The sequence below is a fragment of the Orcinus orca genome, chromosome 14 (genome assembly GCF_937001465.1).
Source record: "Orcinus orca chromosome 14, mOrcOrc1.1, whole genome shotgun sequence".
Taxonomy (NCBI): domain Eukaryota; kingdom Metazoa; phylum Chordata; class Mammalia; order Artiodactyla; family Delphinidae; genus Orcinus; species Orcinus orca.
Genome location: NC_064572.1, coordinates 43,701,142 through 43,727,774, shown reverse-complemented (window position 1 = coordinate 43,727,774; position 26,633 = coordinate 43,701,142). Strand labels below are relative to the sequence as shown.

The window sequence follows — 26,633 nt, the reverse complement described above, 5'->3', positions numbered from 1 at the left end:
AGAATTTGTGTAGTATTGGTGTTATTTCTTCCTTAAATATTTGGTAGAATTCACCAGTGAAATCATCTGAGTTTGGAGTTTTCCTTGTGGGAAGGTTTTTAGCTACAAATTCCATTTCTTTGTATTTATATTTATTTTTGCTGTGTTGGGTCTTTGTTTCTGTGCCAGGGCTTTCTCCAGTTGCGGCAAGCGGGGGCCACTCTTCATCATGGTGCGTGGGCCTCTCACTGTCACGGCCTCTCTTGTTGCGGAGCACAGGCTCCGGACGTGCAGGCTCAGTAGTTGTGGCTCACGGGCCCAGTTGCTCCGTGGCATGCGGGATCCTCCCAGACCAGGGCTCGAACCTGTGTCCCCTGCGTTAGCAGGCAGATTCTCAACCACTGTGCCACCAGGGAAGCCCCCAAATTCCAGTTCTTTACTAGATATGGGGCTATTTAACTATTTCTTCTTGACTGAGCTTCAGTAGTTTGTGTCTTCTTTTATCCACTTCATCTAAATTTCCAAATTTATTAACATAATGTTTTCCTTAACATTACCTTATCTTTTTAATACCTGAAGAATCTGTGGTGAGGTCACCTCTCTAATTCCAGATATTGACAGTTTATCTTCTCTCTTTTTCCTGATTAGTCTTGCTAGAGACTTATCAATTTTATTGATCTTCTCAAAGAACTAGCTTTTAGTTTCATTGGCTTCATTATTTTTTTATTTTTCATTTTATTTATAGCCACTCTGATCTTTATTTTTTCATTTTTTTACATTGGGTTTAATTTGCTCTTCTTTGTGTCATTTCTTAAGGTAGAAGCTGAGGTCGTTGATCGAAGCCTTTCTTCTTTTGTGATATCAACATTTAGTGCTATAATTTACCCCCTAACTACTCCTCTAGAGGCATGTAACAAAATTTTATATGTTGTGTTTTCATTTTTATCCAGTTCAAAGCACTTTCTAATTTTCCTTTTTGATGTTTTTCTTTGATGTATGGGTTATTTAGAAATGCATTAATTGGTTTCCAAATGTTTGGGGATTTTCCAGAAATTTTTCTGTTATTGATTTCTAACTTAATTCCATTGTGATCAGAGAACATATGTTGTATTTGAACTTTTTTCCATTTTTTAAGACTTGTTTATGGCCATCTTAGTAAAAGTTTCATGGACATTTGAAAACACGTGTATTCTACTGTTGAGGAAGGCAGCAATTAGGTCAAATTGGTTGATAGTGTTTTTTCAGGTCATTTATATCCTTACTGATTTTTTTGTCTACTTGTTTTCTCAATTATTGATAAATAGATAATGAACTTTTTTTTACTTTAATCGTCTACTTCCTATTGCTCCATTAATCTTCCTTCCTTTCCTTTTTTCTGTCTAATATCATTTTCTTTCTGCCTAATTGTCTTTAACAATTCTTGTAGTATGAGTCTGCTAATGATGCATTATTTCCTATTTGTTTTGTGTATCTTAAAAGGTCTTTACTTAGCCTTTATTTTTGAGGGATACTTTTACTGGATTCAGAATACGAGGTTGACAGATTTTCCTTTCAATACCATTAAAGATGTTGTTCCACTGATTTCTTAACTTACGTTGTTTCTGATAAGAAATTTGCTGTCATCCTCACATTTGCTCCTCTGTACATATTGTATCATTCACCTCTGGCTGCTTTTAAGAGTTTCTTTTCATGACTGGGTTTGAGCCACTTGATTATGCCTTCATATACTTACTTCTCTTTATGTTTCTTATGCTTGGGGCTCATTGCACTTCTTGGATCTGTGGGTTTATACTGTTCATAAATTTGGAAAAGTTTCAGCTATAATTTCTTCACAAATATTTTTCAGTTCCCCCCTCCTTGTCCAGAGACTCGAATTACATGTAAATTACACTGCTTGAAGTTATCCCACATCTCACTGATGCTCTGTTCATTCTTTTTACTTCTCTTTTCTCTTTGTTTCATTTTGAGTAGTTTCTATGGCTATATTTTCAAGTTCTCTAGTCTTTTCATCTGCAACATTGAATCTGCTGTTAATCCCACTCATTGTATTTTTTATTTGCACATTGTACTTTTCATCTCTGGAATGTAGATTGAGACTTTTTTTTACATCCGCCATTGAGGGAGTCACCATATCCTCTGGGCTCAGTCAGATTTTCAGATGTCTGTAGTTCCACCCAACATCTTGACTATCATTTCATAAAAGACCCCAAGCTAGAAACACCCAGCTAAGCCATTCCAAATTTCCTGGTCTACAGAAACCCTGTAAGAGAATAAAGGTTTATTGTTGTTTTTAGCTACCAAGATTTAGGGTAATTTGTTATGTTGCAATAGATAACTAAGACATTCAGAATCTGACATAGGAAGCTTTCTGAATTCTGAGCATCTTCACCAGTCCCTGAAGGTTGTACCACATCCTAGGTGCCCCATTGCTGGGTTTAGACAAATGAGAGGGAGCAAGGCTAATCACTGGGCTGCTTCCCCTCCACCTGCAGTGTTCCTGGAGTTTGTATTTATTACGCTGTAGAAATGATGGATTTTGAATAAACCATCTAAGCTGACACTAATATAAGAAATGTACTCTCTCCCAAAGTTGCTCTCTGAGAGAAACAGTTTCTGGAGCTTTTGTCTGGGGCCTCCACTGGATACCCACGGGTCCTCTCAAGCTGGTACATTCACAAGGGCTGGGGAGGGAGCTTTGGTGAGCCAGCAGCAGGCCTGGAGTGGAGCTCGGTTACACACAGACAGAATAGCACATCCTTTGACCATTACTCCCTTACACCAGTGGACTTGCACTGGTGTGAAGCTAGAGATGAATGAAGTCATTGGCAGCCTCTCAGGACAAACTGGGATATGCAGGCTGAGTAAATAGCAAAACAGAGCAAATGCACATAGCTCAGACGCAGGGGGAGGGGGAGAGGGGACTAACCTTTGTGGGAAGCTGTCACGTGACTGGAGTTTGCACGATCTCTTTCTGCACCCAGCTGCCTATCTGTGCGGTTGTAGGTGCAAATGGTGTGTCTGGTCCCTTCCCAGGCCCAGCAGGAAGGAGACCAGCCACCCCCTCCAAAGTGCTAACACTCACTTTGGGCTCCTCAGGGAAAGCCCGGACCCCTCTAGTCCAGGGCACGATCTGAGTGGCTGGAGGTACTCCTTGTCCTTCGGAACTGCATGTGTCCAAGGCACAGCAGCTCAACCAAAACCTGGCTCTCCAAGGCCAGCAGGAAAATATCGGATCATTTTAACCCTCACAACAGCCTCATGAGGTAGATACTGTTATTATCCTTATTTTACACTTGAGGAAACTGATGTGCTGAATAAGCTTATGGAAAAGGCACCTTCCTTTGGCTACTTACTCTAAGTGCCCCTAGAGAGTGGTTGTCAACGTGTATCCCCCGGGGGCCAGCAGCATCAGAAACCTGGTTAGAAATGCAGATTCTCCTTTTTTGTTTCTCTCTCTTTTTTTTTTTTCCCGCCACATTACACCGCTTGTGGGATCTTAGCTCCCCAACCAGGGATTGAACCCCGGGCCACGACAGTGAAAGTGCTGAGTCCTAACCACTGGACCAGCAGAGAAATCCCCAGATTCTCCTTCTTTCTCCAGACCTATAGAGTCAGAAACCCCAGGGGTAGTTCTATTAGTGCTATGCTTACCAGCCAGTTGCTAAACATTTCCACTATTAGAAATTAAATCATACAGACCTACAATTAAATAAATTATATTAAAAACAAAGGTAATTAATGGATAAACAACAAGGTCCTACTGTATAGCACAGGGAACTATATTCAATATCTTGTCATAAACCATAATGGAAAAGAATATGAAAAAGAATATGTATATAAACACACACATATATATATAACTGAATCACTTTACTGAACACCTGAAACTAACACAATGTTGTAAATCAGCTATACTTCAATAAAATACATTAAAAAAATAAAGGTAATCAGTCCTCAAGATGTATCACCCCCTAATTGTTTGATTTCATTTACTCCTATCTATGCTCTAGAGCCTGTTGACCCCTATGGTATCCATGTGGCAGGAACACTGCGGTGCATTTCTTCCCAGTGCCACATTCAATGACGACATGAAATCAGCCATGGAGGGTATTTATATCACAGAAGTTGGCAAACACTACAAATCAGCTTGCCTTATTTTTTTGGAGAACCTGTTGTTAAACACTTACTGCAAGACCACCAAACTTGGTACTCTGTGTTTTAACAAGCCCTGGGGTGACTCTCATGCCCTCTCAAGGTTGAGACCTAGCCCGAGGGTCTCAGCTGGATGCTTCCTACTGACTTCTACGCGTCTTTCATCACAGCCTTAACAAATGACATACCGGAAGCGGGAAAGCAGACTCCCTCTGCTCTCCTGCCCCCTCCTCTCCCCTCCCCTTTTCTTCCCTGCTCCCAGCCCTCCCCCCACCCCAAGTGCCTGAGCAAAATGCTGGGATCAAAGCCGTGCTCTTAACCCGTGGGAAGCAGGAGGGATCTGGGTGACCAAAAGCCAGTTCTGAGGGCCCCTTGCGGTAATGGGGGCCACACTGGGATTCTTCTGAGTGAGTGATGAGCAATGGGTCCCAAAGGCACAGCCTGGCTCTCCAGGGCAGCTTCTTGAACACAAAGTCAGCCGGCAGCTGCTGTCACAAACATAGGAGGGAAAGCGCTCCATCATCAGACACCCCCGGAGTGCACGCCCCCGCTTGCCCTTGCCAGCAGTGGGACAGGAGGCTGGTTGCTTCACCTCTCCGACCCCCATCTGCTTGTCCAAGACGATAGGCCTGTGGGGCCTCTAGAAAGATTAAATCCGATAGTTTAGACAAAGAGCCAGGAATATAGTACAAGCTCTGTAAACAAGGGTTATTACTGCTTTTGCATTTAGCTGGAGTAGAAAGTAATGTCAATGTCAATATTGTTACTCCCATTTTATGGATGACAGATATTGAGGCATAGAGGGAAAAAAAACCCAAAGTGCTCAGAAGTACTCAGAGACAGTTACTGAAACAGCAAACACCAGAGACCCTTCCCGTTAGCCGGTGAAGGATCTCATCCACATCCTGTAATGAACACGTTTCCCCATCCTGGGGTTGCAGCCCTGATTTATTCCCACCAGCCCTAGGTTCCCTAGAAAGACACCGTTAGTTCAGTTACAACGATTACCATCTGGTTCTCTGGTTTATTGCTATAATTTCTCTAAAGCAAGCATCCGTAGGTAAAGACGCCGTTCTGCCTTTACGGTGCTTAAATGAGAAAAGGCATCTCCATGTGTCAGTGCAGCACAAGACTCCAGCAGCCACGTGGAGCCTCCAGTCACCTTGAAAGCCAGGAATTGCCTGGAAAAGATGGGAGTGGAGAGAAGAGCGCTCCATGAGTACACATGGGGGTGGGGACTGGAGGCAACCATGTGGATACAGCAGGTGACCGCGCCAGTCACCTGGGCAAATGCAGATGCAGGGATGCTGTTCCCCCACCCAGTGTGGAGCCCTGACACACAGTAATAGCTGGGGTTTATTTAGCAAATAAACAGCTTTCACTATGCCAGGTACTGCTCTGAGGGCTTCCCAAGTACTAATTCACTTAATGCTCACAACAGCCCCGGAAAGGACTGTTATTATTCCTATTTCACAGATAAGGAAATTGGGAAGTTGCACAGAGAGGTTAAATACTTTGCCTGAGGTCACACAGCCAGTAAGTAGGTGAGCCAGGATTTGAACCCAGGCAGTTAGACTGTAGGTATGGTACCTTCTTCGTGGTAGCTGACTCCCACGTAACAGGTAAAGAAATGAAATCTCACCCAGCCAGGAGGGGGCAATACTGGGCTCACACAGATCTGTGCATCCTTTCCCCCATGTTACCGCCTGGACAGTTACGTACAAGAAACCTTCCTCTCCCTGACTCTCCTGCCCCAGAAAGCCTGCAAATGGGCACACTCCCCCCCCCCCGCCCCCGCCCCAATAATGGAGCCTTCCTCCCTGCTGCTGACTTGGGCTTACCGTGCCTTAACCAGGAGAGTGACAACCCTGGGCAGTCCTCTGTGGGCAGAGCTCCTCCAAGGGAGTCAGAAGGTAGTGTCGGCCCACTCGAGCAGGGACCCCATGCAAGGCCTCATCTGCGCTCGGTCCCTGCCATGGAGAGGAGGCCTGTGCTCCTCCCGGCACCCAGCCTGCCCATCCAGGTCCTGGAGGGCTGGGACTCTGACCCGCGGCTTCACCCTCTGCTCCCCAGAGCCCTGACCACAGAAGCCCTCTCCCAGCCATCTCACGCTCTCGTGTTTGTGTTTGTCTCTCTATTTAGGGCTTTATTTCTCTACAAGGGACCCAGGTGACTGAACTTCTTCCTGGCCCTGAGGACCCGGGAAAGCACCTCTTTGAGATCAGCCCAGGTAGGCTTGAGCACCCTTCAGCTCTGTGCTGGGGCTGGCCCTGGTGGCCCCAATGGCAGTGTCACTGCACCTCTGGCCTGGGAAGGGCCACCTCCGCAACACTCCTCTCTGTGAGAACGCCAGCGCTGTCTCCAAGCACAATTCGGGAATTTGGGCCAAATCTAGAGGATATTACACATTTGGGGAGAATTTAGAAAATCCAGTCAATTATCTAGGTAATTAGCTTCTGGTGAGAGGAAAGTGTGGATTTTTAAGTTCAAAATAAAACAAGGGAGGTAACCAATCCATGGGGACACCTTAGAGTGAAGGTCCAAACACAATATCTGGGTCACATGCAAATAAGTCCAGGGAAAACCACTAGCACAGGTTCAGAGCATTAAAATAAGCTCTGTCATGAATCCCAGAACACACCATTGCAATGTGGTGGGAGGAAGGAGAGTAATTTAACTCAAAGAACCGCCATCATGTTAGCAGTTACAAAGCAGGTTTTTAAAGTTCCCAGTTTTAAAGTGTGGTTCTTATTGAACTAAGTAAGCGTGTCTTGCAAATGAGTCAGTTTACAGAGGGGCTGGCCGGTGAGGTAGTAAGCTTGGCCTCCTAAGCTTGGCCTCCCCCTGTTGCAGAGCCTCAGGCAAGGATCTGAGCAGTTCATCCCGAGGTGATCCCAAAAAGCACGAGAAAGGGAGCAGGAAGGGAGAGCCGGCAGGGTGAGCTGGTGCCACTGGGGGTGCCCGGGGCTCAGTTCCAATGAACCGACTCAGAGGTGTCTCACCCAAGGAGTGAGGAGGCTGGGGGTTTACCCCCCAAGTCCCACCGGCCATTAACTGAGAGCTGCTCCCTGGGAGGCTGACTCTGGCATTTCTGGCCTGCCCTGCGCTTGGCTAAGCTCCCTGCCTTCAGAGAAGGCCTTCAGGCAGAGTCGCAGGTGCTTGAGGAAAGAGGCTGCCAGTGTGGATGGGAACAGTGAGTGCCCAGGGGTATGGGCAGAGCACCGAGAGCAGAGGCTACAGGCAGCTAGTCATCACACCCTATCATGTGCCAATCGAATCTAGACTTCCTTCTAGGAAGTGGTGGCTGTGGATCGAGTGTGCTAGGGCCTGTGGGGTCTGTGAGCCAGTAAGTTTACAGTCTCAGAGAGGCAGAGCCACACAACCCCTCTGACGAAGTGACCTGGCTATGGGCTGTGCACCAGGGGACGCATCAGCCCAGGCTCAGGCCAGCAAGCTATGGCCCCCTGGGAGCAGGACTGAGCGAATCCGAGCCTGGGGCAGGGTGTGCTCACCTTTGCTCTGTCCATACTGGGAACTCCAGGAGGTACAGGCTGCAGGTGAAGTGCAGGGAGACCCTCCCAACTGCCTGCCGCATATGCAGAATTCAAGTCCCGTGGTTTCATTTGGGTATTTCATCTACTGCAAGAATCTTGTTGCTGAAAGGACACATTAGAAGGTGGCAACAGAGGGATCCCAGGGCATGGAGTGGAAAATAGAGGCTTGGTTGGTTATGGAACAGGAGTAAAGGTTTCTGCCAAGAAGGTAGAGAAGAAATGAAGGAGGGGAGTGAGGTAGGCAGGGCCCTGCCATGTAGGGGAGGGGGAGCTGGACACATGGAAGGAAGGCTTGGGGAGGGGCCGGGAGGCTGGGCCTGGGAGTTGGGGAGGGCTGAGGTGAGGCCAGAGCCACAAGGTGGAGGTCAGCACGCACCACCATGAAGTCAGAAAGGCACTGGACGTGTGCCCCCAGGGACCGGATGGGAATGGTCACCAGTGCGCATGCTCTTTATCTGGGTCAGAGCTATTTACAAGAATTTCTTTGACTCTGTGGGGAAGACCCATTTGCCACGTAAGGGAACATATTCACAGGTTCCAGGGCTTAGGGCGTGGACATCTTTGTGGGGCCATTATTCTGCTACCACAGTACTCAAAACATCCCTCTAAGGTAAGGGGTACTTCCATGCCTATTTTATAAAAAAGGACACCGGGGGTTAGAAAGGATTGGTGACTTGCCCAAGGACACACAGCTGGATGGCAGTAGGGTCAGGGCTTCTACCTGGGCAGTCTGACTTCCAAAGCCACACACTTATGCTGCCCTTCAACACAGGTACCTGGTACAGGTCTGGCATTTTTCCTACGTGGGTGGGCCCGAGAGGTCTCAGGACACGGTTATAGAAGGAAAGGCTCCTCACACCCCTTTTTCCCAAGCACAGCAGTGGTCGAAGCACCAAATGTATGCAGGTTCGAAGCGCCGCCCTCTTGCCTTTGGATGTGCAGCCGCTCCTGAAAGCCGGGGGTGGGGGTGGAGGGTAGCTGTGAGACCACTCAGGGAAAGCAGGTCAGGTGGTAGGCAGTGCAGAGCCCCAGGCAGCCTTTGGGAAGCGCTGAAAGGAAAGACTTAGTCGCTTCCGCTTCCGTTGGATGCATCTTTCTGGCCCCGGAAAGCCGAGCTGCAGTGCACGTCTGCCACACCCAATACCTCAGAGGGAGGGAAACTTGACAACTCTTGGACATGTGATAGAAACCCAAGAATGATAATGCATGAGATCAGTTACATGAATTTTAAGTCACAGCTCTATTCGTGCTCTTTAACAGTATAAAAAAAATCACAATTTTTCATCAAGATAGAATTTAAAATATGAGGAAAATTATACTGTGAGTGCCATCTAGTGGAGAGATGCGCCAATTTCATGACAGGCCTCGCGTGTCCTCCAGCCAGCCCCCAGCCATCTCAGTCAGCCAGGCCACACCTCTGATTCTTGACGGGCTCCTACCGCCACTAAATAGTGGGGCTGCGGCTTGAGCCAGTTCTAGGCCCAGAGCCCTGCATCCACCAATAGTCTGAGGCTGGTTCCTGGGTCAGTCCGGAAGGAGCCAGGCCCCAGAAGGGGCTGGGATTCGAGGATGCTCGGTCTCCTTCCCACTCGGGCCTCTTCTCTAGCCTGGCAGTTGCTCCCCTCCCAGGGAGGGGCAAAGCAGCCCCTCCCAGCCCTTTGAAAGCCGTCTGCCCCTTAGAGACTTGATCCTCTTGGCCTCCCAGACCATCACTGCTTGGCACTGCGGGCATCTGAGCACAGGCAAGCTTAGGCCTTCCTCCGAACCTACAAGGATGGGGGAAGGGGTGGAGAGGCCTGCTTTGGCGCTCTGGACAAAAAGTTGCTAAACCCACAACTTGTGCTTATGTTTGATGGGTCGAGTTAGGTGATTCCTAGAAGTCGTCTCGCTAACATCCTTATTCTAGTATTACCTTGATGCTACCACAGGGAGGCAAGCCCACTGACTACAGGCATTCAGACGGGAGCCCTAAGTCGTGCTGGCGAGTGACTGCTGGTCTATCACGGCTTCTCCACTGCTGGGCATGTCTTTCCAGAGTCCCCAATGGCAGGTGGCAGAAGCCAGCTCTGACAAATGCAGACAAAGGGGGAAATGGCCAGAGGCTATGGGGCCACACAGAATCAGCCCATGGGAAGCTGGAGAGATGCGTGTGGAAGGGGCAGGCGGCAGGGCTGCTCAGGGCCCCCGGAGCCAGGAGGAGAGAGTGGTAGGTGCTCTGAGCGGGGAAGGCCGAGTCCCACAGGCTCTTCAGTCCCGGCTGCGTCGATGGCTCAGGGTCTGAGGTGGCTGTGTTTACGCCATGTGCCTGCCACTGGTGACGCTGGGGTGGTGAGGAAAGGCCTGTCACACAGTATTAGGACTGTTAACTTACAGGTGATAGCTAAGCGGGAACTGTGTCCACTCCAGTGCCTGGACAGACCCGCCCACAAAGGCTCACACAGTAGGCACAAGGACCCCCCAGAGGAACTCAGGTGCTTCCAGGGAAGGGAGAGGAGGTGCCCTGCATCAGACACAGTCCATGGCTGTTTCTTTAGGGACCAAGTGTCCACACTGACCGTGGCTCTTTCTGCAAATCCACACCGGGATCTCAGGTCCGAGTGCCTTTCCCGGCAGCATTTCCTCCTGGAGTGCGAGGGCCCCAGCGTGCGGGGCTGAGGATGACCTGGGTGAAACACGAAAGCCGCCCGGAATCTCAGAGCAGGAAAGTGTGGTCTTCTGGAGCAGGAGGACACGGAGGGTGTCACAGCGGCTCTGACATCTGGGCCCAGTTCCCATCGCAGAGTGCCTGTCTGCTTTGGGCCCCGCAGACCACATTTCTCAAGATAAAGTGCTGGAGGCTCTGGTGGGGAAACTGCCCAGTTCAGAGGTCTGGCAGGTGCCCTGCTCTCCCACAGAGCCCCCCGCTGCCTCCTTCTACTACGTTGCTTGGGATCCCCACCCACTCCCCGGCCACCAGGTGGGCATCTTGCGGGCAATAGGCCTGGGCAGGGATGGCTTTGAGGCCTTGGGTTTTCAGCTCCACCCAGGCATTGGTACGAGCAAAGCGAGCAATGGCACTCCATGGAAGTTGGGGAGACAGTGGAGTGTACCCAGGCTTGCCAGTGATGCCGCTGTTCCCTAGGAGCAGACATCTGCACACAGAAAGGAAGGTTCCAGGGGAGAGAGTGGGGAGGCCGAGTGCACGTGCCATGTCCCTGTTTGCGCCTGTTTTCTGCCTTCTTCCAGCAGGGCACGTGTGACCACACGGCAGCTAGCTCTGACCAGTGTTCCAGACTGTCCTCTCCAAAGTCAGGGAGGACTGGACAGAAGCCCGACCCTGCCACCCAGGGCCTGCTTGGTTTTGGACAAGTCACTCAATGTCCCCGTGCCTCTGTCTCGTGACTTCTAATTTGGAGACAATAAAGCCAAGTGCCTTGGGTTTGGTGAGGTTGCAGGGGGAGCCTAGTGCCTGGCTCAGTGTAGATGCCAATAGTTTTCTATTCTTCCCTCCTCTCTGCTGTCTATCTATCATTATTATTAATAACAACAACACAGTTCCCGCTTAGCTATCACCTGTAAGTTATCAGTCCTAATACTGTGTGATGAGTGCCCCAGTAGGGGTGTCCCCAGGGCTGAGAGCCCAGAGCAGAGGGTGAGGGTGGCTCGCCTGGGTGGTTAGGGAAGATTTCACCCAAGCTAAACCTTGACAGGGAAGTGAAAATGACCCAGCTGAGCAAACAAGAGAAGGTCATCCCCAAATGATGGGGGGCTAGAGTACACAAAGGCACAGAGGCCTGGGGAAGTATTCTGTGGGGGAGACTCGTGGTGTAGAGGACCAAGGAGGAAAGGGGGGCGGGGCCAGGTCACGAAGGGCCTTGGATGCTGGACACAGAGGCTTGGACTTTAGCCACTGCACTTCTTCAGCAGGCAGGAGGGACGGTTAAAACCAGAACTGTGTGTTAGCAAACCCACTAATGTAATGATGGGGGGATTGCAAGGACCCGGCTGGAGATGAGGAGGTAAGCTGCCACTCCTCGTTACCACCGTCCATGCTCTGCCCGGACCCTCGCCCCAACCAATGTCCACAGAGGAGACCACCCTGCCCTGCCAAAGCGCTCACCGTCGGGGAGGCAACTCAGAAGCCAGGCCCCTTAAAGCGGAGCTCTGATTCTTCCTGTGCAGTTCCAAGCTCGTGCGCCAAGTTCTTAGCAAGGGGGCCCTGATCAGCATATGCTTTTGGGGTCTGAGTGGGTCCCAGACCCAGCTCAGTCTCTAACTTGCTGGGGAAACCAGATCAGATTCCCTTGGTTTCTCCAACTGCAGGATAAGAGGGCCTCCGAGGTGTCCACCTGCCCTAGTAGAATGGTGCCAGAAGAATGGCCTTCCATAAGCAAGCTTCCCCTGCAAGAACGGGTTCCAGCAGTTTCTTACGGCTACACTGGATCTTTGAAGCCTCTCTTGGGCATTGAGCTTACAGCTGCCTGTCCTTATCCGCCTGCAGCTTGAAGCAGATAGGAGAACTGCTGCCTGCTATCTGTGAGGCCTGACCTTGGAGCGAAGCCAGCACACACAGATTACTCTGTAGAAGTAGACTGATACGGTGCTCCTGACATCCCCAGAGCATCGCTCATCTCCTCAGCCGCCTCCTGAGCAGGATGCCGATCCCAGCCTATCTCGGCACCTGGTACCAGCCAGCCGGCATATCAGCCTGACCCCGGGTGGCCCTGCTGAGTTTGCCTGCAGAGCGCCAGACGATGGGTAATGACTAGAAATGAAATTAGATGAGCAGTTCACAAGCGCTCCCCACCCCTGAGGGTGGGAGAATCAGCAAATACAGGAGTGGTTTCTGGAACTTCCCTGCTTTGTGGTCTGGCCCTACTGTCTTAACCTCACTTTTCTTAACAAAACACAGGACCAGGTATGGGAAACTCCCGCTGATGTCTCTGGAAATAGATGCCCTTGAAGAGGAGGTTGCAGTTCATTCCTTTTGGCCAAAATCATGTTCTAGAGCAGCCCTGTTCAATAGAAATATAAAGCAAGCCGCGCTTGTAATGAAATTGACAATCCCCTTGCTCAGTTACGCCAGCTGCATTTCAAGTTCTCAGCGGCCACGTGTGTGTGGTGGAGCCGTACCGCACGGCACAGGCCTGAATGCGGAGGCGACTGGGTGCAATGCCTGACATAGAATAGGTGTTCAGCAGGTACTCCTAAAATGAAGGGGAGGGAGGAAGGAGGAGGAACAACTGGGGGAAAAGCCTAGGTTTTTTTTAATATAATAGTGTTTATTTATTTTTACTTGTTGACAGTTTGCTTTATTTATTTATTTATTTATGGCTGTGTTGGGTCTTCGTTTCTGTGCGAGGGCTTTCGCTCTAGTTGTGGCAAGCGGGGGCCACTCTTCATCGCGGTGCGCAGGCCTCTCACTATCGCGGCCTCTCTTGTTGCGGAGCACAGGCTCCAGACGCGCAGGCTCAGTAACTGTGGCTCACGGGCCTAGTTGCTCCGCGGCATGTGGGATCCTCCCAGACCAGGGCTCGAACCTGTGTCCCCTGCATTAGCAGGCAGATTCTCAACCACTGTGCCACCAGGGAAACCCAAAGCCTAGGTTTTGAAGTCAGACACCAAGATTCACAGTTTAGTTCCACCACACACTAATGGCAAGAACTTGGGCCAATAACTTACATTCTCTGAGTCTCATTTTCATCATCTGATAATAGAAAGAAAACTACCTACTTGGCAAGAAGACTGTGAACATCAAGTGAACTAAGATACATGGACGTGCAGAGAACACTCCTCTGCTCTCCACCAGCCCATTCTCTCTCTCCCCTTCCTCCTTCCCTCCCTCTTTCCTCTCTCCTCTCTCTCTCCCTCCCTCTCTCCCTTTCTTTCAACTCCTCTTTACCATATATAAACAAACTTCAAATAAGATTTCAAATTTCTTTAGTTTATGGCTTTCAAAACAAACAAATCCCAGTTCTCCAGCAGTTGTTCTCAAGTTTTCCTGCGTATCAGAATCCCCTGGAGCACTTATCAAAACCTAGAATGCTGGGCTCATCCCCAAAGTTACTGATTCCAGGGTCTGGGATGGGGCCAGAGGACCTGCATTTCGAATGTGCTCCCAGGTGATGCTGCACTGCTGGCCTGGGACCACACTTTGACAGATTGAAAGGGAGCTCATGGAAGAAAGGGGAAATTTTATATCTGAGGCCTTTAATGGTGCTTTTTCCCTGCTTTTTGAAGACGGAGCGCTGCATTTTTACTTTGCACTGGGCCCCACAAATTAGGTACTTGGTCCTGCGTAGAGTGGAGGGGCAGCTACAGGAGCAAGGAGCCCAGAGGCTGTGTCCATGGAGACATGAGTCTGGAATAAAGGAGGTGATGATCCCAGCACTGTGCTACGAGGGCCTTATGCAAACGAGGCTGAGCTGCTCCACTGTGGTAGGAAGAGGGCACAAGGGGCTTGACGGCCTCACGAAGCACTGTGACACGGGAGCAGGTGTAGCTATTCTTTGTAGGGGCCTAGGGACAGACCAGGCACGGGGTTTTCTATTTGCTGTTTAAATGGCGCACTCCCTTGGGTGGAGGAGATACTCGTGGGATGAGAGGAGACCACTCACAGCCACCCAGGGCCCCCCGAGGTGCAGCGCACACTCCCACCAGCTGCGGGTCTCCCTCTCGGCAGCCACTGGACCGTGGCGCCGTGCACCTTCCTGGGTGAGGGAGTCCAACCCGGCATCTCCCTTTCCCGCAGCCCGATGCCCTACCCTGTGCACTGGTGCTGTCAACCAGGGCCGGGACTGTCACCACCGTGCTCCACCCTGAGACTGTGCTGGGTTGGTGGCCCTGACCCCAGCCCTCTGCCAGACTAGGGGAAGGGGGCGGCAGCAGTCACTGGGGGGAGGGGGAAGGGGGGCTGTTGGCCTGGGGCACCAGGAAACAGTGGGTGGCTCAGCACCCCTGGAAGCAGGAGGCTGCCAGGGGCAGGACCACCAGAGAATTGAGGTTCAAGCCCTTGCACACGCTCCCCTGGCCCATCAGAGTTCACTTACAAAACACAAATTTAAAGGCAAAATGGCTGACAACCTCAAGACAGCCACCAGAGAGCAGTGAATTCCTAACACAGGGTCCTTCTGAGTAGGGACCCTGTGCACCTGCCCTGGTCGCAGGCCCTTCAGCCCTGACTGTGGGCTACTGGACTGAAACGCAGGACCTGACTTTCTGTTCTCTTGCTCTAGACTCCAGCCTGTGAGCTCAGCCTAACACCCCTGTTGATCTCTTCTTGCAAATTCACTAGCCCTCAGAGCCTCCAGTCATAAATGAATTCAGTGCACATCTTATCAGTGTCTTTATCCTATTCATAAACTTGGCACCCAGAAGGGATGTGGCTTCTCCAGGGGCTGAGCGTGCTACACCCATCATAACCCAGCCCTGTGTTCTTCCCGTCTATCCCTTGCCCTGGGCCCGAAGCCACTGCTGCCCTGTCCTCTCCCTTTGGGCCTGTTAATAGAGATGCTCCTGCATTTGCTGAAGTCTCCGCTTCTCCCACATCCTGATCCACTAAGGCAGAGGGGCCTTTAAATGGAACTGCCGCCACCCCAGAGGGCATCAGGGAATGTTGCCCTGGGAGGCAGTGCCTGCATCCCTTGCAAATCAAGGCTGTGGTCCGTTAGGTGATTAGACTGAAGCCACCTCTCTTGAATGAGGCCAATCAGAAATTGCCTTTAGCGGCCCACCCAGGGCTGCCCACCACCAGGGCAGCCTGGCTTCCTGAGTGCGTTACACGGTCCTTACCCCAGTGCATTGGCTCAGCCTCACCTTGGCAAGTGTGACACTCTGCCTGACCCACGGCCTCCTGATCAGCACAGTGAGGGCCACCTGCATGGCCTGCGGGGACTCCAGGAAGTGTCCTGCCCTGGCTTGGGGAGGCGCGTGGATCCAGACTCCAGGCTTGCCACTGTCATCCTCGTCCCAGCCAGGTGACCCACCTTCTCCCACCTCAGGGCTCCTCATTCAGAGCCGCACCTGCTTCTGTGCACCTTTCATGCACGACTGAAAGTACCTCTTGGTTTTTGACCTTCTTCTCTTTTGGGGGCAGTTACGTTTCTCTCATCAGACTTAGGTCTCCTCAGGGGCGGGGTCCATGTCTGATTCACACCTGCAACTTCAGCCCGGTGCTCAGTGTCTGGCCCAGACGAGGAGCACGGGAGGAGACACGCACAGTTGTGCCAGTATCCTGGGGCATGAGAGAGCTTGGCTAACTCTGAGCCATTCGCCGTGGGTTAGATCCCAAAGAGCCTTGGCATTTGGACAGTCTTATAGGCAATGAGGAGCCACTGAAGGTTCTTAAACAGGGGAAAGTTATGATCGTATTTAGCAACAATGAGAAGACCGGACTGGCGTGGGCGGTAACAAGGGAGACCCGAAACCAGTTGGGGGGGCTGCTTTAATAGAGCAGCAGGCACTGGGTACTGACAAGTTGGAACCAAGCTGTGGCTGGGAGGATGGGGGATGGCTGGGAGGCAGAAAGGCCAGACCCGGTGAGGGACAGAATGCTGGAGGTGGAGTCCAAAATGACTGCCAGGCTGCTGGGCAACTAAAAAAGGACAGACAGGGAGAAGAAGTTTGGGAATGAAGATGACTGGGTCATTGTGAGGTCACGGAAGCCCAGACTAGCAGCTGTGACAACCTGGATTCAGTTTTGCAGCCCTCAGTTCCACTCCCACGTTGTCCCATGTTCCATCCCTCCCCCATTGTAAGTGATGCTCTTTCTCTATTCAAGACAAAGATCTAGGAAGCCCTTCCAGACTCCACTCCCACATGCTCCCCACAAACCCCTCCCTGCGATGAGTCTTTTTAATGATAGAGTTCGAAAACCAGACCCAGAACTTACTAGCTACGTGACCTTGGTCAATTGCTAACTTCACTGTGCCTCAGTTTCCTCATATATAAAATGAGAATAATTAAAGTATACCTATACCTTGGGTATATCTATATCTTGGGTTAGGGATGGGGGTAAAGGGGTTGGATGTGACTATAAAGGGGGAGCAGAGGGAGCCTTACTCTGATGATATAGTTAAGTAACTTATTGGTGGTGATAGTTTCATGTAGCTACACATGTGATAAAACTGCATAGACCCCTCCCCTGCCTCATTACACACACACACACACACACACACACACACACACACACACACACACACACACACACCCCAGTCCAGGTATAACTGGCAGAATCTGAATCAGTTCTGTGGATTGATCGTACAAGGTCGGTTTCCTGGTTTTGATGCTGTGCTGTAGCTATATAAGATGCTAATATTGGGGGAGGCTGGGTGAAGAGTGCATGGGACCTCTCTGTACAATTCTTTGCAACTTCCGGTGAATCTAGAATTATTTCAAAAGAAGACTTTTTTTTTAAGTACATACCCCATAGTGTTTTTGTGATATGATACACCTATATCTTAGGACAATACTGGCCTGTGTTAAGTATTCTATACAGTTTAGCAAGTATTACAGTAAGGTGTCTGCAAAACCTAGAAACAAAGGATCAATGTGTCTTTAAAGAGTAGTTAGTAACCTTTTCAAATAATATACTATATAATATACTATAAGGCAATGGGTCAAGTTATTTATATCAAAAAGTATAACAAATACAGTACTTTCTCAGAACTTTGTGACTTTCTGGCCATTCTGTGGTCTATTGATTGATTGACTGACCACTGGGCCCCTTGTTTCTTAGGCGTGTTTCACATGAAAAAACATTGAGAATATTATTTGAAAATTGGCAAATGCCTGGTTTAACAGCTTGACATTTCCTGACTTTGCAAGACACCAGTGTGTGGCACTCCTGCAGCTATGGCGACTGTGCACGTGTCTGCCCACCTTCTGTATGGCTGCCCCTCACACGCCCCGACCCAGATCAGGTACAGGAACATGTTTGCTGACAGACGGAATGAAAGACCACTCACAGGGGAAACCTGCTAAATTCCTTCAAGAGCAACTGGTCGTGTTCCTGGGACAGCAATAGGAATAAATTCCCTATATTAACATTTTCCGCAGGACACAAGCAACATGAGATTCTTAAAGTCATCTGTTGAGTTTCTTTTTAGAAAGACAAGTGGGAAGGGCACCCTACAGTGTATTGGTTCAGTCTTCCCAGGTGATTGCACCTTACACTCCTGTTGTAGAGATTTGGAAACTGAGGCACAGAGGGGTAACTTGTCCAAAGTCACATGACTAGTACAAGATGGAGACCGGGGTCCATCCAGGTGAGTCCCCGTCCAGGGTCCCATCTTAGGCTGCCAACAGGAGCCGAGGAGGGTGCCGGGCACCACAGGTCTGAGACACAGAGGGGCGCAGACAGAAATTCCTCAGCTAGAGATATGCATACCGGATGGGAAAGGGTGATGTGCAGGAGGAGGTATGCTCAGTGCCAGCTCAGAACAAAGATGTAGATAAAATTCTTTACGAGTGATCTCAGCTAGACTAAATCTCTAGATAAATTAGGATGTGGGGAGGAATGTGGCAGGGGATTAGTGGGTGGGGGGTTGAATGACCCAGGTCACCTCTGGGAAGCCAAGCCCAGGTACAGAGACTCCTCTGATGGAGAGCCTTTAGCTTAGGAACTTAGACACAAGGCTGTTCTTTAGTCTAGGTCCTTCATACACAGGTGTGGTCCATGGACCAGCTGCATCAGCATCACTGGGAGCTTGTTGTAAATGCAGATTATCAGGCCCCACTCAGAACTACTGAAACAGAATCTGGGTTATAGCAATAAGCCCTGAGCGATTTGTGTGCATGTTAAATGCAAAGCCATGCTCCCAAGCGAAACAACATCAGTGCTACCCAACCCTGGACTATAAGCTTCTGAAGGAGGGTCTTGCATCTGTGCGTGCAGAAACTAGGGTGCCGTGCTCTTCAAGATGCTTGATAAATTAAACCTATGAAAGAGCAGCAACTCAAAAGCAGGAAGGGAGCTGAAAGTGATGGTAGAGGGAGGCAAACAGTGACAAGAAATTGAGTGTAGTTCCCAGGCTGCGAGCCGAGCTGCAACCAGGGCTGATTGCCCATGGGCTGATTCTGGCCCCGCAAGACATATTTTGTTTGGCTCATGAAACATTTTTAAAAGCAAAAGGTTTTACCCATTGATAATGTAGATTTCTATAAGGGTGAATTTGGGCCTACTTTCTCCATATGAACAATTAACAGGATCTCAGTAACAGCTGCTCCTTTTGGACAGAGCTTGAGTGTCCTCCAGTTGGCCAGAATCCCCACCTCTCCCTATTGCCCCCATCCCAGGCCCCCTCCTGCCCCTGGCACCTGCTTTCTCAGTTCAACTTACCTGTCTCATCTCTCTATAAGGGTTTGAGTCTGGGAGCTCTAGCGTAGGCAATTAAAAACTCAAAATCAAAGATGGTTAGAAAATGATAGTTATTGTGTATTGGCCGAGTCATTGGACACCCCCATTTATTGGCCGAGTCATTTGACACCCCCATTCTTGTGCGGCTGTGGTTAAGGGCGAGGTGTTGAGTCACACTGTCTGAGATTCAGTTGTGGCTCAGCCTCTGCCCAGGTCTGGGGTCCTGAGCGAGTCGCATAACCCTTTACACTTCAGTCTCTTCATCTGTAAAATGGGCTCAATAAGAGCATCTCCATGTGGAGCATTAATCCCCAGGCCTGGAACATAGTTAGCAGAAGCTGATAAGTAAGATGTTAGTAATTGCAGTTGCCAGAGCAAAACAACACACGTGAATGCAGGTACTTATTCCTTGCGTTTCTAAAATATCAGCCTTAATTATCAATATTTTCCACCAAAAGGCTACAGAATACATAAAATTGTTAAATTCAGTGAAGCTAAATATTTTATACATTTCAAATAGAAATTGCATACATATGAAAAGCATTAAGTGAAAACATAAACACTGAAAATATTACCCTCCTAATAAAAATTATTAGCAGATGAAATTAATAAAATATTATTCAAAAATAACAAACCGGGTTTCCCTGGTGGCGCAGTGGTTGAGAGTCTGCCTGCCGATGCAGGGGACATGGGTTCGTGCCCCGGTACGGGAAGATCCCACAGGCCGCGGAGCAGCTGGGCCCGTGAGCCATGGCCGCTGAGCCTGCGCGTCCGGAGCCTGTGCTCCGCAACGGGAGAGGCCACAACAGTGAGAGGCCCGCGTACCGCAAAAAACAAACAAACAAACAAAAACAAACCAAGCCCCATAAGACAAAGAAAAGTTTAATAATAATGAACGCTTGAAATCACACTATTTGATGTTAGTTTTGAATCACGAGCATATTTGGGGCCCTTTTTTCTAGTTGCTAAAAAATTTTTGAGGATATTGTTCCAAATTAAATTTCAATCTAAGATTATCCTTTGAGTGCGTTACCGTCAAATAATCTTCTTTCTTATTCAGTATGCTAGAGGGTTTTTTTAACTCCTTTTCGTGGTTAGCAGGGGCTACATCTTTTAATGAATCATGACCTCTAGTTTTATCTCTGAAAAAGCATTTCCAGTTTGTCTCATCTTCTGCAGCATCCTCCTGGGTAGGTGATCCCACGGGTCTGGTGGATGGGTTGCTGGGAGGAGTTGTGTTTGAAGGCCACTGGTTCAGAAAGTCTTTGAACCAGAATAAGGATTTATGTTGCAATAGAGGCACCTTGGTTCTCTTCCCCACTGTGGATTATGGAGGAATAGAAAACCACTTTCTAAACAACTTTTCCTTACTGGATCCAAACGTCTATTGAAGCATATCCCCAGGTGTAAATGATTCCAATTTTTAAAAAATATATCACAAAAATACCTGGAGTTTGTTGTGTTTTAAAAGCACATTATTCTGGAATACCAGAATGTTAAAAACTGGGGCTACAATAACTAAAATAAAAACAAAACAAAGCACCAGATTTGGAAGCTTTCCTCAAGGTCAGTGATACTTTCCTGGGTTCTGAGGGCACAGCTGCCCCTGATGCTTTTCTTGCAGACTTGCATTGGAGGAAGCAGAGCTGAGGAGGCCGTGGCTGGGAAAAGATGGAGGTTGTTCTTGTCCCCCCGAAATTCATGTCCACTGGCAGTCTCAGAATGTAACCTTATTTGGGAATGGGGTCTTTGCCGATAAAATTAGTTCAGATGACATCTGGCATAGGGTGGGCCCTAAATTAATGACTGGTGTCCTTATAAGAAGAAATTTGGACACACAGACACTCAAGGGAGAGGTCATGTGAGGATGGAGGCAGAGATTGGAGTGACGCAGCTACGAGCCAGGGAAGGCCGAGGAGTCCCTGCAACACCAGCACTAGTAAAGAGCATGGACAGCCTTTCCTAGAGCCTTCAGGAGGAGCACGGCCCTGCCAACACCTCCATTTCAGACTTCTAGCCTCCAGAACTCTGAGAGAACCAATTTCTGTTGTAAGCCACCCAGTTTGTGCTGATTGGTTACAGCAGCCCTAGCAAACTGGTACAGACATGCAGTTAATAGTGAAGCGGCCAGAGCAGTGGGCCTTTGGCAGCAGAACTGACTTTCACTGGCCTGGAGAATCCAGCTCACACTCTTAAGGCCCCAAACCTCAAAGACCTGGCTCACCTTCCTCCCCTCCTCCCTGGAAGGTCCCGCATCCTCTTAGCCCCTCCATCTGAGCAGCCTGCTACCCCAGCTATGGCCCGTCGTTTGCGCCACCTGCTCCACCACCTGGTCACTTCCAAATGCTGCCTGTGGTCGAGTGGGAAGAACAGAGCCACTGAGATCCTGGGAAGAACTGGCTTCTTCCTGGCTGTGTGCATGCCTTAGAAAGTCACCTCATCTCCTGAGCCTCACTGGATGGTGACAGTAATGACCCTGATGGGCCTCGGCAGGGATGCGGGATGCAGCGGTGCCTGGTACATCATAGCCACTCAGACACGTGAGGGGCCTCTCCCACCCACAGGCAGGAATGACGAGAATCCCAGCATCCTAGAGAGCCAGGCCTTTCCTGACCGGCTCTGGGGAAGAGCTGGAGCAGGTGAGGCCCAGAACACACCTGCCATGGGTGGAGCCTTCCTCTGGGAGGAAAGTCCTGGAGCTGGCAGAGGAGCGGCCGTCCTCATCAGACACACACACAAACACACACACACACACACACACGCACACGCCGGGCTGAGAAGGGCCGTCAGGCAGGGGGCTCTGGTCTGTGGTTTTCCGTGTCTGGCACTGAGTGGCACTCCACAAATAACTGTCTCAGGAATGATGCTGGAGAGGGAACAACAACTCACCAGATGTGTCAGAGCAAAGTGCTTGCCAGACCAGCCCACCGCGCAGGAGCCTCCACTGAAGAGATGTGCAGCGCGGAAGGTTTTCTTTTCTTTTCTTTTAAATTGAGAGAAGCTGATCTTCTTTGTTCTGTGAAGGGTCACTTAAGTGGCCCTCTTAGAGATGCAAATGCCAGACGAGTAAGCACCCAGCATCCTGGGATCTGTGCTTAACGGGACCTTTTGTGGCCGGTAGTGGTGGGTTCTATTTTGTATTTTTGAGTGGCTTGGCAAAGATCGTGCCCTCCTTTGGCATGCAGCAGAAGGGGGATCTGTGGGGAGAATTGGGGAGGAAGAGAAATGTGTGGACTAATTTGCACAAAGAGCCCAAGTTTTCTGGAAGGAATGAGATGGCTGCATCACCACTGTGTTTTCACACTTTTTTTGACAAGAAATAAACATTACATCCCACCTGAGGGCTCAGGCACACACTGAAGCAAGGGTTTCACAGAACAGTACTGTTCCTATATGCAGTGCCCACTGGCATTTTCCACTCTCTGTGATTCTATCTCATTTTTTAAAAGACTGGCCAAGACCTACTGTTGATTTCATGACCCCCCTATTGGCTTGGAGTCCATAGTCTGAAAAACTCTTCTTGGGATTTGGTGTTCAGGACACCTGTTGGGTGGACCAAGGCCTGGCTGTGGGAAGGGTGCTGTGGCCATGGGGTTAGTGAGCTCCACCTGGGACTGAGTAGGGAGAAGAGAAACGGTGGTCCTTGGGAGTTGTCAAATGCTAGAACTGGATCTGACCTGGCCATCTGAGGCCAACTCGCCCCTGGAAATTGTGTGTGTCTGGGTGTGATTTGACAGAGTGGAGCACTAGAAGCTTGTGGACCCTCTCCCGAAGCAAGATGTCATGTGCCAGAGGTGCTGTGTGGCCCTGGAGAGATTTGGTGGCCCTCTCCCTCCCCACGGGGGTATTTCTGTGGTGCCCAGCAGCCGGTTCCCACACACCTGTGATCTCATTGACACACCAAGGCCAGCTTGGGAGGGGCCCACCCCATGCCCACCATCCTGGGGCAGCCCTGTGGGAGTGGTCAGCAAGGACATCCACAGTCATACCTCAGAGGTCCTGCCTTATCAGGCTAGGAGTCCTCCAGACTGAGGGAAATGCTGAGGCCTGAGCAGAACATCCTGGAAGAGTTGCTGCTTCCACAGCAAAACCTTGGGGAACGGGGACTTCACCCATCCCAGCATCTATGCTTTAGACACATGGCCAAGGCCAGCTTCTGCTAAGAAACCTAATGGGCATCAGGATGGGATGGAAGTGGCCTGGACCCTTGCCCACCAGAACCAGAATCGCGAAGCCGGCTTGTCCTGTGCTTCCTCCTTCTACAGCTAGGTGGCAGCAGCAAGCACAGGTACTTGAACCCCCACCCTGTGGACTCTGCCATCCCCACCTCTCTCCTCTGGGCTGAGATTGTCCCAGTGCTGCCCCTCCACCTGCCCAGCACCGCTGGCTGCAGCTCTACTATGAAAGGGAAGGCTGTTGGGCACTCACTTCTCTTAATATCCCAGTTAATCCTCATAGCCCTTCAGCACCTTCGGCCCCATCCATTGCCCCACTGAAAGACAGATCTTTCAAGGTGGTGGAAGTTGGAATTCAACTCAGTTTTAGTCAAGGCAGTACAGAGGCCAAAGACAGGCTTGGGCATCTAATGGCCCACCTGCCCCTCACAGCACCTCACCTCTCTGAACCCCAGGGTGGCAGCCAAACCTGTTTCCCTTTCCTATGTCCATGCAGACAGTTTTCCAGCCTCGCCCACAGCAAGATGGGTCACATGACTGAACGCTGGACAATGGAATGTGGGTGGGAGTGTGACTGCAGGCTGCTCTCAGCCCCTAAAATTCCCTGAGATCCCCCTGCTCCCTCTTCCCTCCTCTGATGGAAAGGATCCAGGGGAGGACGCTGAGGTCCTAGAAGGAGCCTGAGTCCCTGAGTGACTGCCTGGAGCAGAGCGTCCTCCCACCCCCCTTTCATACTGACCTACTTGAGATGGTGACCTGAGCATGAAAGAATGTTTATAGGGTTGAGGCTCTAAGATTTGTGGTTGTTTTGTAACGGCAGCCGGCATTAATTACCTGATTAACGTGCTGGTTTCTTTATCTGTGACATGAGGTTTTCTACATTCAGTCTCAGGGTGGTTGTGCTTAAGACATATAATGTATGCAAATTGCCAATCCTGGAGGCTGGTGCATTGCAAACACTCAGAGACTCACCCGGTAACTGAGGTCACTCCCTTCCACTCTCAGCAGCTGCAGCAGCAATGGTGACAACCGCAAGGAGGACTAATTAACCCCCAGGTCACAGTGCTGTGCCCTCAGCCAGGCGGACCAGACAACAGATGGGCCAGGCTCATGGTAGAGGGTCTTATCTTCTGTGGCACGTGGGGATGCTGGGAACCTTCAAAGGTGCACAGGTCTTATCTATGCAAACGCTTTGTCACCTGGATTTTTCTAATACTGTGGAGACTCGCCATTAGGGCAGTATCTGTAATGGAATGCTGAGCCACGGGGATCGCACGTACTGAAAGGGAGAGGTAAGAGCCACGCTGGAGCCAGGCTCCTCAGTTCAAATCCTGTCTCTTACTAGCTGTGGAACCCCAGGTAAATCACTTAGCAGCTCTGCGCCTCAGTTTCCCCATCAGTAAAATGGGGGTTGTAATAGCGTTCTTATGGAGTTTGAGTAAATGTATGTAGAATGCTCAGTACTTGGCACACAGCAGATGCTCAGTATGTGTTGCTTTTATTACTGAAGCAAGTGTACGACTTGGTGACTCCTGCTCAAGCAGATGAGACCATGCCCCTGTAGTGTATGGAAAGTTCTGATGCCATCACAGCCACCAGGAAGTGCCCTGCCTGCCTTCGAGGAGCTGCTGCTGCAGCCGGTCAATCCTGGACAAGGAGCAAAAGCCCTCGGGGCCATGGCCCTGGCCTCCCGCTCTTTCCCATGCTGCATTTCTCCTGGGGCTGGGGGAGGAAAGAAAGAAAGGCAGAAAGAGCAGGTGGGAGCAGGGCTGGGGGTGAGGCTTCAGGAAGGACAATGGGCTTTGTAAAATCCCTCTCTGGGCAGTCTGGCCAAGTTCAATGGCTTCAGGCCACATGAACAGCAAGAAAAATGTGGCCCAGGAATTTCTCTCCAACGATTCCCCTTGTCTTTCTCTGTGGGAATTTGGAGCTGCAGACACATTCCTTCCACAAACAACATCCGCAGCGGCTGAAGGCCCATTGGCCGGAGCTGGGGAAGCCGGCTGGCCATGCACCTTGGGGCCCGGCCCCCATTGCCCCCCTCCCTGAGGACTGGGCATAGCAAATGTACAGGAGAATAGGCTCTGGCTGGCAGACTTCAGAGCCCACTGTATCAGAGACTGACCCCTCCCAGGCACTGTGGATCTCTCCCGAGAGCCAACTGTCCAGACAGTTTGTGCAGTTGCTTTTTCCTAATCTGTCACCCAGAAATGGAAACTAGACATCTTGGACAGAATCCCCGCCTCTTAGAGATGAGAATTCACTTTTTTTTGTAAGCCAAGTACTTCCCAACTTAAGAGGAAACAATTTCCTAATGGTCCAAAAGTCTTCTAAACAGGGGATTGCAAACTACATAAAGCCCACAGGACAAATCTGGCTTACCACCTGCTTTTGTAAATAAAGTTTTATTGAAACACAGCCACACCCATTCATTTCTGTATTGTCTATGGTTGATTTCATGCTACCAGGGCAGAGTTGAGTAGTTGCTATGGAGACCATATGGCAAAGCTTAAATATGTTTATGATCTGCCCCTCAGAAAAAGTTTACCAACTCCTCGTTTAAAACAGGAGGTATCACATTCACTTATTGACTTATACTCCTATGGTATTCCACAGAGGGTTTGAAATGGCTTCTAATGAGAACACTTAAAATTAAGGTAACACAATGGTAATTATTATAAAACTGAAGGACCCAAGAAAATGCAAATAAAAGTAGAAAAAATCAGGAAACAAAACGTAAATGTGAAAGCCTACTTTGGTGCCTTCATACTTGCCAAAGCCGAACTTTAAAATTTCCCTGAGCTTCCTGGCAGCCAAAGGAAAAAGAGAAATGAGACTTAAGTCTCATTAAGAGAAAGGAAAAAGCATACCACTCCTTATGGGAGCCACAGCCTCTTCTAGCACGAAGCAGTGTGTGCTTGCTTCAAATAGACTCCACCTTCCCCAGAGTGACATACTTCATTTTAGAAAAAAGAACCCAGAGCAATGAGTCTGTAAAGTGAATAACAGCAGCTCTGTTGATGAGGGATAATGGGGGTGTGGGAGGGAGCTAGTTAATATGTTTAACCAGATAGTTAAATCCAGATCAGTTGGCTTCCATGCACTGTGGTAAAAGTGCACAAAACTTATTTTGAGAGATGGTGGGTGAAGCCTCTTTTCTGCTTATCATTTCTCTACATCTATTTGCTTCAAAGCAAAAACTGCAGTTGACTGAAGATAGCCCCAACTTGTCACCAACTCAACTTTAGTGCCTGGCACATAGTAGGCCCTCAAGAAATGCCTGATGTGGAGTGGATCTAGCCTCTCTGGACTTCGCATTTCCCATGAAAAATGAGAAGGCCGTACTAAAATGTAAAGTCCTTTCCAATTCCAGAACATCTGTGAGTGTTGTATGTGTAGCATAATATGCACACTGAATTGTGGGCAAACTCCTGACAC

At 49.7% G+C, this 26,633-nt stretch overlaps 1 protein-coding gene across 6 annotated transcripts in view; it reads left to right on the top strand.

Annotated features, from left to right (window-relative positions):
• The window catches only part of ARHGAP22 (Rho GTPase activating protein 22), a 237,923-nt gene that overhangs the window by 91,154 nt on the left and 120,136 nt on the right, over nucleotides 1-26,633 (top strand). For all 6 annotated transcript variants that reach the window (XM_049697151.1, XM_049697153.1, XM_049697154.1 and 3 more), the window contains one exon: nucleotides 6,274-6,361. In XM_049697151.1, coding sequence (XP_049553108.1) covers nucleotides 6,274-6,361 — 88 coding nt within the window. The remainder of the gene's footprint in view (nucleotides 1-6,273; nucleotides 6,362-26,633) is intronic.